This window comes from Mycteria americana, chromosome 9 (assembly GCF_035582795.1).
Source record: "Mycteria americana isolate JAX WOST 10 ecotype Jacksonville Zoo and Gardens chromosome 9, USCA_MyAme_1.0, whole genome shotgun sequence".
In the NCBI taxonomy this organism is placed as follows: Eukaryota; Metazoa; Chordata; class Aves; order Ciconiiformes; family Ciconiidae; genus Mycteria; species Mycteria americana.
In genome coordinates, this window is record NC_134373.1 from 30,008,299 (window position 1) to 30,026,794 (window position 18,496).

General features: G+C 36.0%; 1 protein-coding gene across 3 annotated transcripts in view; it reads left to right on the top strand.

Annotated features, from left to right (window-relative positions):
• Positions 1 to 18,496, top strand: part of PTPN4 (protein tyrosine phosphatase non-receptor type 4) — a 119,716-nt gene that overhangs the window by 69,066 nt on the left and 32,154 nt on the right. For all 3 annotated transcript variants that reach the window (XM_075512702.1, XM_075512701.1, XM_075512703.1), the window contains 3 exons: positions 2,662 to 2,725; positions 9,138 to 9,310; positions 13,239 to 13,307. In XM_075512702.1, coding sequence (XP_075368817.1) covers positions 2,662 to 2,725; positions 9,138 to 9,310; positions 13,239 to 13,307 — 306 coding nt within the window. The remainder of the gene's footprint in view (positions 1 to 2,661; positions 2,726 to 9,137; positions 9,311 to 13,238; positions 13,308 to 18,496) is intronic.

The window sequence follows — 18,496 nt, forward strand, 5'->3', positions numbered from 1 at the left end:
CTGAATATCTCTTCATTTAAAAAGTTATATCTTATGATTTAGGATGTCTAAGATAACTGGAGACTGGAAAATCATACCAGGAAAATATTGATGCCTGCCTGTTCTTACCTTTCTTCTTGGATATGCACCATTGCCAAGAGTCAGAGAAAGGAAACATAAGCAGGCGTGCCTTTTGTTTTGGCTGAGCATGGATATTCTTATTTAATGACTAGCAGGGTATGAGCAGTGCATATGAACTCTCTCATCTGCTGTATTTTTTGAAAATAACTGAGATTCAGCTTTGCTGAGTCACTTCTTTGTACTTGAATGGTGACTCTTAATGGGTTGAGTTAGACCTTATTGTTATAGTTTTGAGTCTGTTCCAAATGGTTTCAGGCTTAAAAGGCAGCTGACCTCACTCTGCCTAAATTCTGGGGTCAGATTAAAGAACAGTGTGTATAGCTTTCATGCTTATCATTCTCCTTGAGTCTGTAAATCACCAAAGGCAGTAAGTTGTTTAGCAGAAGAGGGGAAAAAAAGAGTAAAAGGTAGGAGAATGTTTTTATAAATGGAATAATTTCGATTTATTTTCAGGTTTTCTGTTGGCATGCAAAGCAAATCTGATGTTGTAGAGTGTGTGCAGTTCAGGTATATATATGAGCAGAAAAGGTATATATTAAAATGTTCTTTTAATCGCCCTATACCCCAAAATTTTAGAAAAGTAATCATAACATACTTCTGGTTAACTGCAGCCTAAATAATCTAATAAAACTTTTTTCTGGTTTTTTGGTTGTTTGGGTCCGTCCCCCCCCCCCCCCCCCCAGTCAGACTGCTATAATCACTAGTGTCTATGCCATCTAGCAAATTTAGGACCCATCCCTAATCATTCTTAAGCAATCATTTGTCACAGGACGTACTAAGAAAATTGCTGCATTGCCAGTGGAATAATTTGATTTCAGTAGATAAATTGTAGCCCCCTTTTTAGTTTCTAATCCTTGAGAAACTAACTTCAATTGCAACAATTTGTTAAGAATTGGAAAAAAATAAAGGGACAAAGTTATAGCTGCTGCTGCTTTTTTTTTTTAATTCTTTTTTTTTAACTAATGGTAAAGCTAGGAAAGAAAAAAGAAATGGGAAAAGATTTAAATAAGCATAATTTAAAGACTAGTATTCACAGACTCCCTCCATGTTATTGAAGATAGAAACTCTCTCAACAAATTAGGACATCCAAGTTAGGTTCCTGCTCTGAATAATCCCCTGGAGAAAAATGTCTCCATTTGATTTAGTTAAGAAGATAATTTCTATATATAGATATCCAACTTAGGTATCTGTTAATGTTTTGCTTCTCATCCTTTCTAGTCTAGAGGGGGTTTTATTCAACAAGGTGATTAATATGCAAGTAGTAATTCCAGTCACTATTGAGGTCCCTGTATATTCTTCATGAATAAGTTTATCTCAAAAATTGTAGCACTATCTTCACTGACATGGGGGGGTTGGTTTGTTTGTTTTTGGGATTTTTTTTCTTCTTTCTTTTGTAGCTTTATCAAGTCAATATAATAACTTGAAGTAAAGGGAGCATCAGAGATGACAGTTCAGATTAGTTACGGTGTTCTGTATAAACATGCTGTGTAAAAGGTTGATTGTAACCCCTGAAGAAAGAGTTTGCTGTGTAATTTCCCACAAGTTAACTGTGTGATCTAGGTTCTCTTTTGCTTTGAGTTTCATGACAATTGCCAACGAAATCTCCTTTCAGCGAGATAGCATTTGAATTGTGTTCTACAGTTTGCAGTATCATATCAGTTGTTCCTTTTCAAAGTCACAGAAGTTACTATGTTTTTTCTTGTTACAGTTGTAACCTTGCTTTTATTCTTGACCAAAATACTACTCCTGTATATTTAATAAAGGATGTGCACTATCCTACTATTGCATTTCTTTGAAAAAGTGTATCATTAGATTGTGATGGTATGGCCTGTCTTTTCCCATTTAGCATAACTACCATTACAGTGACCATCCAAAATTGTCTGGAATTACTGTCAGCATCTTGTATATTTATAGATACCCTGCAAGACACAAAGATCTGTAGGCTGATTTTTCCCTGTCATCTGATATTTCAAATGTTTTTTTCCTCCTCATAGTGTGGTGAAAATTTTTATTTTCTTTTTTAACTTTATAAATACCAAGATTGGAAGTCCTTATCTCTGTGCTTATATCTTGTCTGAGCTATTTTACTAAAACAAGTTCTGGTTATATTTAAAGACGTGTAAGAACATAGAGAAAGAACGTCTTTCAGGAATCTGGTGAAGTTCAAAGTATTTTTTCATATTCTAAGGGATAATGAAAGCGGTCTCAGAAAAGAGAACATCTGGTTGGAATGACCTGGGGATAGAATAGCTCTTTGGACTTTGGAACTGGGAAAAGATACTTGAATTAGCAACTGCCTTGGGTTTAGGATGGAAACAAGTGAAGTTGAAAAATAACTTAAATACATGGCTCATAAATTTCAAATTATACATACTATTTTATATCATATTTGGTATCTTATTTTTTGTCTATGGAAATTTTATGGAAATGAAATGAAGTCTGTTCCCTCTAGAAAGTGTATTTTCAGTAGGTGTATTTAAGCCTTTAACCATGATTCAGTATACTAAGTGTTTAAATGTTGTGATTTTATTTTTCATTTAGGTTGAAGATTGTAAAAATTTCTTTTAAGTGCAAACAGTTTTTTATTCAACTTAGGAAAGAATTGGTGAGTACTGTCTTAAATTTCATCTCAAAAAATGAGAGCAATAAAATTTCTCCATACTGCACGTCTACGTTATACTGACTCATATTATGTTGATTTCTTACCTTTTACTGCAATTAAAAGTCCAGTTTCACCATCATTCTCATATTTCAGTTCTCATATGGGCCCTTACAATGCTTTATAAGACTTTTTTTCTTTTGATTTGCCTTATATTTTAGATATGTTTAGTTTAACATTTGTATGCAGGAAATGTAACTTGCTTATATAAGCCGAATGTTGAAAAGGTTGAAAGTAAATCAATATTAAATTTAAATTTCAGAAGAAACCAAATTAAAATTAAAGGTAATGCTTAATGCTGCTTCAGTTGTATATGTTCTTGTAAGTAAATGTTTGATTAAAACATGCTGATTTGTATTATTCAGATTTAGTCATACAAGTTGGCTTTATTATATTTAAACAGAAGAGATAAGAATGTCTTTGCAGTTTTGAATTACATATGGTAATTTCTTATGCCTACTTCTAAATTTGTTGCGCAAAAAGTTGAAGCTTTCTGTGAAGAATATGGATGTTTCACTGCTTGTGGTGTGTGTTTGCTACCCTGTGAAGCACCACAGGACTGCTGTGCATTTAATTCAGCAAGAAATGGATTGTTCCATGCCTCCAAGAGATTAGAGTCTAAACTCATCACACACATATCACTGGGGAAAGATGGAGGAATTAATTAAAAATATGACTATGTTGATTAACTCATCAGATTAGTTAAAAGTTTTTGTGCAGTTCTTGCAGCTGAAAGGATATGAAGACCTGAAATGCAGAGTTACTGACTAGATAAAAAAGATGGATTCTGGGCAGAAATGCATCCCAAGTACTGTAGGACTAATTCAGATTTAGAGACAATATGGTTAAACAAGAAAAATATAAGGAGGAAACATCTGTTATGTCAGATCAGGCCAATGGCTGGTGACCAGTACTAGTACTGAAAACAGGAGTCGAACTGGGTATCTTAAAAGCAGATCTTTTAAAATGAGGCCCAGGAGTTTGCAGTTTTCACAAATAAAACTACCCAACCACATGGAGACACTTCATTGCGTATTACTTGACAGGAGAAGTTTAACCCGTGTGCTTGGAGCAGTGTGAGTAGCTATCAGTTCAGAACTGGGGTAACAGGAGTTAGAGGATTTTGGAGTAATTATGTGTAGAAAGAAATGAACTTTGGCTGTTACATAAAATGAACAGAAGTGTCTGTCAATGTGAGCAGACATCATGCCATGTGAGCAGAAAAATGGTAATGATACAAAAAGGAGGGGGGGATATTTCATTGTGGTGACACAGGTATTTCTTAATACCCTGCAGAAGCTATAGGCTCATGCTCGAAGGCAAACTGATCTCTGAAAGCCCAGTGGTCAAATTTTGTCTTGACACCAGTGTGTGTAACTTCCATTACAGTTGCAGGAATGTTGTATTTAGATCTGAGATGAAAATTTGGGGTTTTATTTGGAATTCAGAAATTATGTACTGCAGTTGTTTTCTAAATCAGAACGTGAGGAAAAGGCTGCAGTAGCAGAGTTCAGGACCTTGAAGACTGAGATACCTAGATATAAAATTGGATTGGGTACTGTTCTTGAGTGTTTTCTCTATTTTCTGCAGAAAAAAATTCCACGTATAATTGAAAGTAATATAAAGATAGCTTTCTCATCTTGTTTTTCTCTTGCTTTTTAATACTCTGCATATTGTTATTTGCACCAGAATGTAGTATATGTAACTAATGTAATTTCTCTTCTGAGACATCTTATCCAAGCCAACAAATTAAAAAGCCTTGTACTGTTTTTCTTTAAACTCTATGTATCAGATGAAAACTGAAGGCAAGAACTTAATTTTCATTCATTCCAAGTCATGAATATCTTAAGATCAAAGCTCAAATTTGGCTTCCAGAGAAGGCATACTTAAACTAATTTTTTAATCAAACCTAATATTAAAATTGTTATTTCCAGAGTTACTTTCCCTGAGTAGACTCGTAGGAATAGATTCCTCTCACCTATATTCAGCTTCAGTTAGGTGAAAAGAACATATTTTCTGTTCCATAATAATTAGCTAACCAAAGCTAATCATTAGACTTCCTCTGTAGTAACCAGACACATGCAAAGGGTGAAACATTTTGCATGAATTGGAAATACATGTTAAAATGGATTAAGTTGCTCTCTGGTGGTATATGCTTACTTTTGCTTTCACTCTAAGTAACAATAAAGGGAGCCTAAATGGCTCTTTTTAGGCAGCTGAAACTAGGTGAAGTGACTCAGTGATTGCACATTTGGTATGTAAAATATCTCTGGTGTAGTGCTTTCAGTGTATATTTAAAAACACCAATTTACAATATGGCAGTGAAAATACATTCATGGTATGCTGATGATGTGTTTCAAAGTTGTGTGTAAATATATACCAAATTGTACAGCTGAGTAACCATATTTATTCTTATGCAAAGCTGAGATGCTGTAGGATATTGAATTAGTGGACTTGGGAGAGGAGAGGAATTTTCCAGTGTGGTGCGTTTTTTTGTTGTTGTTGTTTTTTCTTCCCAAACTGGGCTACATATGCTTTTAAGTAGTTCTAAACAGATATTTTTCAAATACTGCTAATGAGTGTTGAGAGCTTTTAATTGCAGCTGTCCTCAAAAGTGCAAGTGCTTTATCTTTTAATCACCTATTAAATTTATTCCCTGACTTGGCATTGCTTAGAGGCATCAACATAAGTAAAGAATTATTTGCCTACTTTTAATAGATTATATCTGTGTTTAAATAAATCACTTAAAGGAAGTCAGATGAAGCAGTTTAATGTCAAAGTCATTTTCCACTGGTAGCATAATATAGTTTTGAATGGAAGCTGGTTGTGTATTCTGACAGTTATATAGCTGGAGCATGCATCCACTGGAGTAGGTTTTCTTTCCATTGTTTCTTTATGATTTTGTGGGGGGAAAAGAATGTTGTATGTATGATTTCTTCATCCAACATTAGAAGCCCCCTGAGCCATAACTTCAATGGCAGGTTTTTTCACCATATTTTTTTTTATTCTGCCTGTTCCATAAGCTGCTTCCCTTACATGCTTTGAAGCTGTTTGAGAATAATTCAGTCATTTATCTAGATGTTTCTCTAAGCTTCTCTGCTTTTAGTTAGTTGCACCCTTGGCTGTTGTAATGTCAATAGTCAGCACCAAACTCTTATTGCCATCCAGCATACTTTAGTGGTCTTGATTCTTCGACAGCCAAATAAGCCATTCAGCATGATCTTTTGCTCTTTTAGAGCCCAGATGACCACTGAAAAATTACTTGAGTCTGTAACAAAACAATATCATAGGTTTTGTCCATGACCAAGACCTGATTTCAGTGAGCAGCTAAAATGATTTTTTTTTTTTTAAATTATAGATTATGTATCTGAAGTTTGTGCTTTAAATGTTTTCTTCTTACTAACTTTTAGAAAGAACTTGGGCTAGAATCACAAGGTGATATATGGGCTTATCTGCCCAAGTACATACTTGATCTTAAGTAACGCTGGCATTAATTAGATGCCTGGTTGATTGTTGCCTAATCCTATCAAAGTTTCTGCTGTTGGGTTTTTGCATGAAGAGCGGATACTGTTGGCACAATCTGTGTTGCATTTAAGCTTCCACAGGACTTTTGTCCACTATTTGTGGAATATCTTGAGTCTCTGGAGCATCTGCCGCTTATAAAGGGCAAGTCTTTTTGTCTCTCTCAGACATGGGGGTAGGGGATTTTTTTGCTTTGTTCTGGGATTTTTTCTTTGTTCAGGCAAAGTGAAAGAGACGTACTAGAGAATATGTTTTCTAACCCAATTTCTCTCCTGAGCAGTGAGAGATCTGCTCTGAAGTCCCTGTTTCAAATCAGGCAAAGATGGGTTTGATTGAATGTCCCCACACAAGGTGAATGTTCAATGACTGAGCTGTTGTATTTGAGAGGAGCACCAATATCTATTCGGCTTTTTTGGTTTTTTTTTGTCCTTTTAATAAAAGGAACCACAAACATGACTTAGACTTTACTTTGCCCTATCCCTCCAATGTTTCTTCTTGGATTCTGCAGGTAGCCTGCCACATGGTGTACATTTGTGAGGTTATGATTTAAATTAACTTACATAGTGGTATTTGGCTTACCTGTAGTTTCATGCTTGGGCCCTGAGCCTCATCACCAGTACTGCATTCCAGCTGCTTCACTCTTCTCCCCCTCCGTAGCAAGCAGACTGTTTTCCTTTCTGTAATAGGAACCAGGGACACAATTAGTAAGATAGTCATTTCAGAGCAGAATCCAACTGTGACTGCCTGAGGTAGTCTTCTGACACTGTCTCAGCAGACCTAAAACCCTGAAATACCTGTATGTCATTGTCATACCATAGAGCATTCAGTATCTTCCTGGAGCCTCGTGCTATAAAAACATTCTTGTAGGCTGCAGTATAACTGTCCTGTTATTTTATGTGCTTTTGGCTGAAGTACCATGGGCATTATAAATGTTGCCTTGGGGTCTTACTCTGAGACCACATTGATTCAAGCCTACTATTTTCAGGGAAGACGGGCAATCTTATTCTAAATCCAGCTACCAGACAGCAGTAAAACTAGGGCTTGCACCTCAGAATCATCAGCAAAGATGAATTTCAAGTGCCCAACTTATGTTTGGATGTTACAGAACCTGCAAGGATGGATAGGAAAAGGTTGGGTGCACTTAGGAGCCAATTATCTTACACTCTTCTTTACCTTAAAGATTGATTCCTAGTTGTAATTGACATGAAGGGTAGGGTTTGAGAATCGGTGCTCTCTGCACTGCAATGAAAGCCTTAAAAGCTATGAACAGAACTATTGTTAAGGTACCTTTAAAGCTCTAACACACCAAGTTCCTGTGAAAGTACTGTTTCGCATTACAATTAAGCTGATCTAGCTGCTGCATCTTCTCATCATGCGATACCAGTTCCTCCTTCATGCTTCATGCCTGATCTAGTGATCAGATGGTGGCATGAGAATTAGATCAGCTCGTTCTCTGGAATACAAACTAGGGGAAACAGCAGGATATTTTTTTTCTTCCCCCAACCCATTATTATAGTGCTTTGAGTGACATGAAAATGTGTTATCATCAGCTCATATAACTTGTCAAATTCTCTTTTCCAACAGTGTAAAAGGCTGACAGAGCATTAAAATTTGCTACATCATGAGAACTTTTTGTTGGAATCTAAAATCTTAGCTGGTTCATCCTTTGCTGGATCCAGATGAGGCAGTCCATAATTTTACATAGTTGCTCTCTTGCAGAATAGTAATGTATCTTGTTTATATTATTGTACATTTACATTGTTGATAAAGCCTTTTTTAAGTGAATAGGTAATGGACTTATTTCAGTTACCTTGTTTGTGACTTAATTTTTAAGTACTTCTGTTAACATGTCTAGAAAATACAGGGAACAGTTGGCAATACTTGGAAATTAAGAAAAGAGATATAAGTAATTTTTGTAAATTGAAGTAACATGTCAGGTTTTAGTTTCTTGTATATAATTTATTGAACTTCATCAATAGATACTCAGAATTTGCTGTTTACTTTTAAAATCCATTTTATTATTTACCCGAAATTCATCATGTGGCTGAAAATACAGTGTCATTCTTAGCCGTTAGTCACGATGACTTCCTAAATACAACACTGGGAGAGGAGTTGCAGGTCTATACCCTGGTATCTCAGCAGATCTAAAGATGAGCAGGCCAGCAAAAGCTTAACTTGGAAAACGAGTTTACTGCTAAGTGCAAACAGTTAAGGTGTGCTAAATGTTGTGGATGACTTAGTACTGTGAGGAGAAAGCAGAGTGCTGATGATGTTTTCTGACCTACAAAGGTTGTAATCAAGCTTCCGCAACAGGCAGAATAACTTAGCTTGCTTTGCAGTTTTGTTTCTTTCCTTTATCAGGAACCTTATTAATCAGTTAGCAGTAGGCATCAGTTGCTCTTGAGATCGGTACTTGTTCCCAGTCTCTAATTGGCACGTGTGCATGACAGTTCCTCGTCTTAACTGTAGTAATCTTGAAACAGGGAGGCGTATGTTGCCTTTGAGTTCTCGAATCACAGAAATTTTTAAATGTAGTTTGGGTTCTACCTTTTGGGACCACTTCTTCCCATCTAGACTTGTTTCAATATCACTAAACAGACTGTTAATCTTTGAGCAGGCTAATTTAAAAAAAAAAAAAAAAAATCCTTTAAAGAAAACATAGAGGTATTTTAAAAGGGTTTATAATACATAAAGTTAATGTAAAATTAGAGAACCACTTCAAAAAGCATAATTTGGAAAAAAAAAAAACCAACCACCCCAAGCTAACAGTATTTATCTTAATTTCAAAGGTAACTGGGAATAATTTTTATCTGAAATAAATTTTTCTCATTTTTAGCATGAATCTAGAGAAACGTTACTGGGATTCAATATGGTGAATTACCGAGCATGTAAGAATTTATGGAAAGCTTGTGTTGAACATCACACGTTCTTCCGTTTGGACAGACCACTCCCCCCTCAGAAGAACTTTTTTGCACATTATTTCACTTTGGGTTCCAAGTTCCGGTACTGGTAAGTGCTGATTGGAAATATATGGGAAAGAACATAAGAGAACAGGCAAGTCATCAATAAACATACGGAACCATTTAGAATCTGTATTAAAAGGTGCCTAACTCAAATAGCTTTTGAATCCTGCAACTGTTTCCCTCCCCTGTTGACCTAAGTTTCAAATGTTGTCAGTAATTTTCTAGGATATCTTGGAAATATAGTTACTGTATTATTAGCAGTCGTTACTGAGCTAGTACTCTGAGATTATCTCACAGGCTGCATTTCTTTGCCTGCTTACCTGCTGGGTTATGTTTATCTTAAAAATGTTGTCTCAGAACTTCAAAGTCTTTGTCCTGGTGTTTTTGAAAACTGATGGATCTCAAATCTTGTGTGCAGCAACAGCAACAAAACAGACCTAAATAAAGATCAAATAGAAATCAATGAAAAGAAGCTTGTACAAGTAAAGCCCACTTAAGCTAGATGCATACAAGTAGGCAACTAGGTGAAGACAAAAGACATATGTGTTCTGCACCAAAACCAGAAGTTTAGAAAATAAGGATTAAATTAAGACCATAATTTTTAAGGATGAACTTGACATAATAGGCAAAAATCTTGGAGGTGCAAAGAATGACTGTGGAATAACTGTAATCCCCAAGTATAATTTCTGTTCTAACAATGGAGTGGGTGGTGTTGGTTTTCTTAGTGTTTTATGCTTTTTATTAAAAAAAAAAATATCTCAGTTAAGTAACTGACTTAACTGTCTTTGCAAGTAATGCAGAATGCTGATGGTTTAAATCGTGCCTGAAGTAGAGAATAATGGAGCTACTACTCATCACCCATCTAGAATGGCAACAGTGTCTGTGACGTACAAAGGGAGATGATGAAAAGCTAGAAAACATAATAACAGACTATTTCTGTTACACTTGTGAATTGCATAAATGTATAAAGAGGGGAGTAATTCAGTGGCTAAATTTTTATACCATCTGTTTTTTTGACCAGTATTCACAGCACCCATTTGAGAAACAGAATTCTGTGATCCTGAACAGTGTTTGAGACTTTGTTCAGTGTTGTAGTGAATTTGAGGGAGCTTTTTCATTTCTGTAAAGATTTTGAATTTGAATCATTGTGGTTACTATTACAGAATAGCTCTTTGATGATGACATTCAACTTATGTTAATGTAAGATGAAAAGGGAAACTGCATAAAAGTGAAAAAGGTCATTAAAGTTAATGAAGCAGCCAAAAGGCTAGAATTTCTGCAAGTAGTTTGAGAGATTGTTTAGAGGCAGCATAACAGTAGTAACACGGTACACGAGGAGAGGTTAAGGGCACTGGGCTTGTTTAATCTGGTGAAGAGGAAGCTAAGGGGGAATTTAGTAGCAAGCCTAAAGCTACTTCAAGGGCAGTTTCAGAAATGATGGAGCCAAACTTGTGCTGGTAATGGCAGGTGATAGAACAAGGGGCAACAGCCACAAATTTCATCTTGAAGATTCTAGCTGGACAGTAGGAAACATTTTTGGTTTTTTTTTTTTTTGTTGTTGTTCTAGGAGGGTAGTGCATTACTGGAACAAGTTACCCAGAGAGGTTGTGGGATCTCTGTTTTTGGAGGCTTTCAAAACTTGGCTAGACAAGCCGTGGCCAGACATGACCTAGTGTTAGCAGGAGATTGGACTAGAGAATTCTAGCCAACATTTATATGATTAAAACAAACTAATAAAATACTAAACTGCCAGGGCTAGACAGAATTATCTCCAGTTCTGAAAGAAATCAGAGACATGAAATTGTTGAACTATTAAATGTGTTACGTAATCTGTTATTTCTGTTGGACTAAAAGATTCTAATGCAGCAAATTTTAATGCAAGGGTGTTTAAAAAAAAAAAAAGGCTTCCAGGAGGGATCAAGAAGACTGCTGATGAGAAAATCTGATTTCTATACACTGTCCTTGGATTTGCAAAGTGGTTCTAATAGCATTCCTCACCAAATACTCATTAAAGAAGTTAAAATGTCAAAACATTAAGAGTTTTATTGTATGTTAGTGACTGTTTTAACCAGACAGGAAACGAGTAGGTCCCTTCTTCACAACGAAGGGAAGTTACCACTGAGGTGATACAGGTTTTTGTAGTAAAAGCTGAAGTTGACTGTAGAAAGTTTTGGTGGTATGTCGCAATGATGGGTGAGTAGGCAGTAAAATGGTAGATCAAGTCCTGTGTCCAAAAATGCAAAATAACCTACACAGGGAGAGAAAAGAGGAGGAACATCAATTCTAAATAAGCTATTACTGTCTTGGAGCTTTATAGTTAGTTCTCTGAAAACGTTAAATCAATTATTAGTAACAGTTAGAGAAAGGCAAATACAATGTTAGAGTTATTGGAAAGGAATGGAGGAAAATATAGACAGCTTACTGCTTGTTAGAGTTTAAAATGTATAACCCCAGGAAGTCAGCAGGCAGCAGATTTGAAAAGAGAGATTTCTTAGAATCGCAGCATGGCAGAAGTTGGAAGGTAGCTCTGGACACTTGTCTAGTCCAATGCCCTGTTCAAACAGTGTCCACTATAGCAGGTTGCCTGGGACTGTGTCCAGCCAGGTTTTGAATGTCTCCAAGGATGGAGATTCCGTGCCATCTCTGAGCAACCTGATCCAGTGTTTGACCACCTTCACAGTAAAAAAGTTTTTTTGTTTTGTGGGATTTTTTTTGTTGTTGTTTCTCCCCTCGACGTTTAAGTAGGATATCTCATATTTCAATATGTGCCCATTGCCTCTTGTTCTGTCTGTGGGCTCCCTTGCAAAGAGTCTGGCTGTCTTTTTTTACTTCCCCCTTCAGGCATTTATACACACTCATTTGATCCCCCTGAGGCTGAACAGTCCTAGCTCTTTCAGCCTCTCTTCATACGTCAGATGCTCCAGACCCTTAATTATCTTTGTGGCCCTTTGCTTGACTTGGGGGACCCTAGAACTTGATATAGCACTGCAGATGTGGCCTCACCAGTGTTGAGTAAACCTGCTTTCCAGCCAGTTGGCCCTCAGCCTGTGCATGGGTTTATTCCTCCCCAGGTGCGGGTCTTTGCATTTCCCTTCACTGAATTTCGTGAGATTCCAGTTGGCCCATTTCTCCAGCCTTCACACAGCCAGTAGTTCTGTAATAGGAATGTGAAAATAGCTAATTATTTTTCGATTTCATAGTGTAAATGTCCCTGTAAGGGACAGAAAAGAACAGAGTTTTAGGACATGTATCCTCTGACTCTTGTGCCTTGGTATGAAGTTATAAATGGGGAAGTGGCTGCAAGAGGGAGTTTTGCTAGTATCTTGCCACCAATTCTTAACTGCTGATAGATGCACCAAAAAAATTGTGGTTTTTTTTCTAAAACAGAAATTATGAAATATGATAAGGGATCTTTGATTTGACACAAGACATCTGGTCTTACATGAAAAGTTGGCAAGTTCCAAGATCTAATCTTGGTTTTGACAAGTTGTGTAGAAGAATACAATCCTGGTGTGCCTATCATCTAATTTCTCCGTGATATTTTGCTGAACTAAGTAGCGACTAAGTTATTAGCAATTCAGGGAATAGTTTAGGAGGGGTATGGAGGAGATGCTGTAACTTTTGATTGTGGCTATAGCAGGAAAGATGATAGTGTTAAGTGTTACACAAAGATCCAAGCAGAACTTTCTTATTGCTTTGGATAAGAAGAAAAAGAAAGAGAAGAGAAGAGAAAGCTTTATGCTATGCCTAAAATTAATTGGTCTTTGTAAACAGTTAGACTGTAATGGGAAAGAAGACCTACACTTCTACCAAATGCTTTCTAAAGTTACACTATACTGAAGCTAGCACAATTGCTTGAGTGTGACTGAAAATAGAATTTAGGGGTTTTTTTGTTGAGATGATTCAATTTTAAGCAAGAAATTGTTATCCTAAGTTTGTTGCATTTAGTGGTTTGTTTTTGTTTTGTTTTCCAGTGGGAGAACAGAGGTCCAGTCTGTGCAGTATGGTAAAGAAAGAGCAAACAAAGACAGGGTATTTGCAAGGTAAGCAATTTACATTTGTACAAGATCAGTAAGTCTTCTGTTTGTATCTTTTTAGATGTTATGGGATCATTGTTTTCTGTTTGCAAAAATGTAAAATAAAGAGCAACTGTTGTTGACTGTTGCTGGTGGCTTGCCTTAACCATATTAAGGAGTTTAATTTTGATATGGGAGGGTGTCTCTTTGGGGCAGCCCGAAATTGGGGAGAATCTTATGATGGAAAAGTTAACAAGGGTATTCTTTAATATTTCTACCTTTATATATTTTCAAAATTCAGAATAGCCTTTAATCTGTGTAGTTTGTTGTTACATATACTACCCCTCTTTGTGCTGTCTTTATTGCAAAGAATGGTTTCTTTTATTATTCCATTAAAATATTGAGTTAATGGGTATGTTTTATTCCTGGTAACAACCTACAACTGTACACACATTTCCTTTAGAACAAGGTACTGTGAGTGTCTTACGTGGTGAGAGCAGCTCTATCACTATAGTCCCAATGAGGTATTTTACTATGAAAAATTTGGGAGTGAGCTGCTTCTGAAGGTATTCTATCACAGAGTAGTTGGCTAATCATAGAATCTATTACTTAATTGTGTTTCAGACTCCTGAGGGGTTTAATGATTACAAGAAAACAGTCAAGACATAGATTTAGTTCTTCATTCAGAAATTATGGTACAGTATTCAAAAGTAAAACTGCTGCTGGCTCCGTTTGGCAGTCTGCTCTGATCAATAGAAATAATAGAAATAATCCTTATAAGCAGAGAGCATGCTCCATGCTTTTTTTTATGCTTATACTTTTACTGAGATGGGGAATGTCTTTTAGCATAGTTACTCCTTAAGGAAGTCTGGAGTTCAAATTTATGCTCGCAGACTATTAGTAACAAGCCCAGCAGCCTTTCTCAAGTACCTGCAAACATTGTTTTTCAGAGTGTTGGTGAATTCTGCTTTGATTTCCTGTCATGTCTGTCTCATCCCCACCCCACACTCCCCCACCCCGCCCCCACCCCGTGCAATAGAATATAATTTAATTTGAGTTTTTAGTTGGGCACACCATAGATAACCAGCTCCATATTAGAAGGATTTGAGGGCAGAAGTGCTGTGACATGTTTGTTCAACAGGTAGATTTTTATAAGACCAATTTGTTCTGTGTGCTGTAGAATTATTTTTTATTCTGTTTAATTTGCTTTGGGAGTCTGGTTAGATTTTTACTTGGGCAACTCTTTCAGTACGCGGAAGACTCAACACTGTGACAACTGGATTTTATTTATTTAAATGACAGTTACAAATCAATTAAAAACTATTTTTCTCGTTGCACTCTGAACTTGGCAATTCTCCACAAGTAAGTAGGGTGGAAGAGAGATGATACTTGGCTTTGAGGAGTATATTTATCATTTTAGAAACTCTTATTCAGTAGATGGCACTCTTCCCTTTGAGTCAAAGCTGAACAAGTGGTGCTGGGGTCACTTGTATTTTGTAGTATATATTCTGGATAAAATTGAAAGCCATGGCTAGAATTGCTCTGATGTTTTCTCAAGTCTTTTTTTAGTTAATAAAATACTTGGCTTTTCTGTCCTCAGTAATTTTATTTTCCACTGTTGCTTTCAGATTAAGGAATACAGCATTCATCCTCACCTTTTGAGTTGTTTAGTAATGTTAATGACTGATAAATGTCTGAGGCATATATGCGTGCAACAGTGAACTGAAATTAATGACGTACTGTAACAAATATACTTTGAAAGTCTTTTAATAGATCATCTGTGTCTTCCTCTGTCCTCCCCATCACAGTGTGCAATTAATGCATTTTCAATTTTAAAGACTTCTAGTATTTTCAGGGGTGAAAAAACTTGAAATATAAGACATTTCTAGAACACCATGTGGTTCAAGAAGCTTAATATAAGAACATTGTCTTAAATTCCTTGTCTTCTAAACATTTACATTTCAAGTTGGAATACTGAGTAGATGTTAGCCCTTTTGTATTTATACAGAGGATAAATTTTGCTTTTTAAGGTTTTACAGGTATAATGTGGTTTTTGTTCCTGGAACCTGCCTTTCTGTTTCTCAGTGTGTCTTTCTCGGCCAAAGTCATCGTGTTGTTGAACAGCCTTTTAAGCTGTCAAGCAGTGGGCTTGTTTTGGTTGTTTTTGAAAGTTCTGCTAGGTATTGGTTGCCTTTTGCTATGAAACCAGGAGTGTGCTAGCATTACAGTCAGGTCTTTCTTGAGAATTAAGACATAAAAAAATTTAAATAATTACTGTTGTTTTTATTATTACCACATCAGAAAATTTATTCAAGATCAGTTAAAAAAAAAAAAAATGTTTTCAGGTTTTTTTTCTAGAGCTATCCAGATTTACACTCTGTTTTCTCATCAGTATGGAACTAGAAACTGCCTTATTTGAGCTAATACTGTCTAAGTAAACTTTTGAATCATTTCATTGTAAGAAAATAAAACCGATAGTTCCATTGAGTTGTTGAGTGATCTATTTGTTCTACGTTGGGAATTGGTGATTGCCACAAGTAATGGTCATCTAGTCTTTGCACACTGAGCAGAACATAGATACAGAGCATAAGACGTGAAAATAAAATTTCTTAACAGCCATTTGAATAAAACAAGTAGTTATAACCTACAATTAGCAGGCTTAGCTGTTTGTCCTCAGGATTTTACTTTAAAATTAGCTGAAGTAGTATTAATAGATTTTTTTTTCCAAATCATAAAAACATTTAAAATTAATTTTAAAAAATGGAATCTGTTACTGTGAAGGAGATAGTCTGTAATAAATTTGATACATTTTTGTAGATGCTGTTTTCTTAATCTTCATGCAGCACTAACTTCAGCATTTAGAAGACTGTTGTTGCAGTTTTTTAGGTTTTGGGGTGGGTTTGTTTGGGGTTCTTTTATCTTCATTACAGCTATTCTCTTGGCCTCATTTGTTGCAGGGTATTCACAACCCAAGAAAACTCCTAAGCATTCCCAGGAGCATAATAAAAGTGAAAGTAGATAATAAAAGTGAAAAAAGTTCGATTAAGTCATGATTGAGAGATCTCTCAAAGAGCATTGTTCTCTCTTAGAGTCCTTGCAAAATATTCTAATTCTGTTCAGTTCTGATGGTGTGTACTGGAGCTGAGAGAAGGTAGTTTATGCGCATTGTATGGGTATCTCAGTGAGCACGTGGGTATCTCAGTCAGTCATCTGTATTTGCAAACTCCCTATCATTAAGTTGCAATCTCTGTTTCCAAAAATTCAGTCTTGCTTCAACCATGCATTTATTCAGGTTAATTAAATAATTCCTCAGTTGCTTTAAATTGCATGTGTTATTTGTGGTGTATCTGCAGATTTGTATACAGTTTCAGTCTCTTGGTCTGAAGCAGTAGTTGCCAGTTTTGCTGAGAAACGCATTCCCTGTACTCCTTTGTCAAAATACAAAGCAAGGCTGTGGCTCCAGGTTATATTTCGTTTTGGGACAGAAATGATTTAAAAGATTGCCACCTGTATTCCCAAACAATACCCTCTTTCTTTCCCAGCTCCTGCGAGAATTTAGCACTTCAGCTGTGGGACGCAAAACAAATTCTGTCTTTGAAAGCTTTTGTGTTATGTAGCTGAACTAATATAAATTGTCATGCTTTTTTTTTTTTTTGTCGAATTCTGTAATTTCATCCCTGCTACTTGTTTTTTGTATTTGACGTAGTATCACAGCTCGTAAGACTGCTCTTGATTTTGGGGGCAGGTAAAGTTTTTGGTCTCTGATAGGTAGGACTTCTTCCAACTTTTTTAGGAATGTCTCTGCAGATACATCAAAAATTAAAACTGAAAATAGTTTTACTGTGTTAACTAGCAGTGCCCTGTGCTGGGGTGCAATAGAAGCATCCAGACTGAGCAGACAAATGTGGAATTTAGAATTTCAAAGTTTATCAAAGCATTTCAAAAGTTTTTTACAGCTTACTTCCCCTCTCCCATCTCCTCAGCTGCACTCTGGCATGAGAAAATTATTTGAATATTGTAAGGAATTAGTGATACAGGAGAAATTTGCAGGAATATTTCACAACGTATGTTAAGTGTTAATAAAAACCGCCTTATTTTTAGACTTAGAAGTGCTGGCAGGAGAACTAGTATCAAAAAGCCACAGCACTGAGAAGTTCAGTGCTGCAGTGTGGTAATTTTTTCTTTGTAATTTCTGCAAAGACAGGAAATGGAGGCAACAAACATGAGTGGGTGGGACTCTGAGGTTAGAGCTGTTAATAAAATAATTGAAACGAACCTTTGCTGATAAATGCTGCAGCTGTTTATCACGGTAGTAAGGTATTATTTCTGAAAGATCAGACCCTATCCACAGTAAAAGGTGAGTTTTCTTAACATTGGATTTTTTTGATAGGGAAGAAGGTGATGCTTTTCTCATTTTAGAGTTATGTTCATTTGTTGCACAGATTGAGGAAGTTTTCAAAAATGTAGTTACAAACTGACTTAAGGTACAATGCAGTGGGCTTTTTTTGAAGCAGTCAAAAATTTAATTTTTGGAAAAACTTGTTTTTTTCCCGCTCCCTATATACTTTTGTGTCTCTCTGTAATTTAATTTGTTTTATGCAGGCAAGGATAGTGCCCTTTCACTGTTGTTGCACATTTAAAAAACAAAACACCCCCACCCAACTTTCCTATATTCCACTTGTTGCTTTTTCACTGAAGGTAAATAAGGTTCAGTAGCTGCCTTTACATGTCTGTCAGAAAATACTGTATCTGCAGTCATTTATTTACCTAATTTAGCATTGGATATATTATGTTCCTCTGCATTTTTCCCTCAGCCCGTTATTTGGTTAGTACAATCCATCTCTTGGCAGAGCTGGCTCTTGGTGCTAATCTGCTGGCTGCAAGCATGCTGTCAGCAAAGTCTAGCTAGCGATAGCTTTGGTTAATAAAAGAATAATGAACAGATAACATAAGACATGCATTTAAGTTCTGCTGGTTTCTTGTTATTTTACCTGTTCAGAACTGCTCAAATTTGCTGTTTGTGAAGAAAACTATTGAAGTGGTTTGCATTGCTCACATTTGAAGCAAATTACAGAAATTCAAATGTTGGTTTAACTGACATGATATCAAGCTAATTACTTTTTCAATTAAATTAATACTGCTTAAACACAGTGAAGCATGTTAGGAAACTGGATGTGGTTTTCCTCAGGAATTAAATAATTGATATTTTCCCTGTT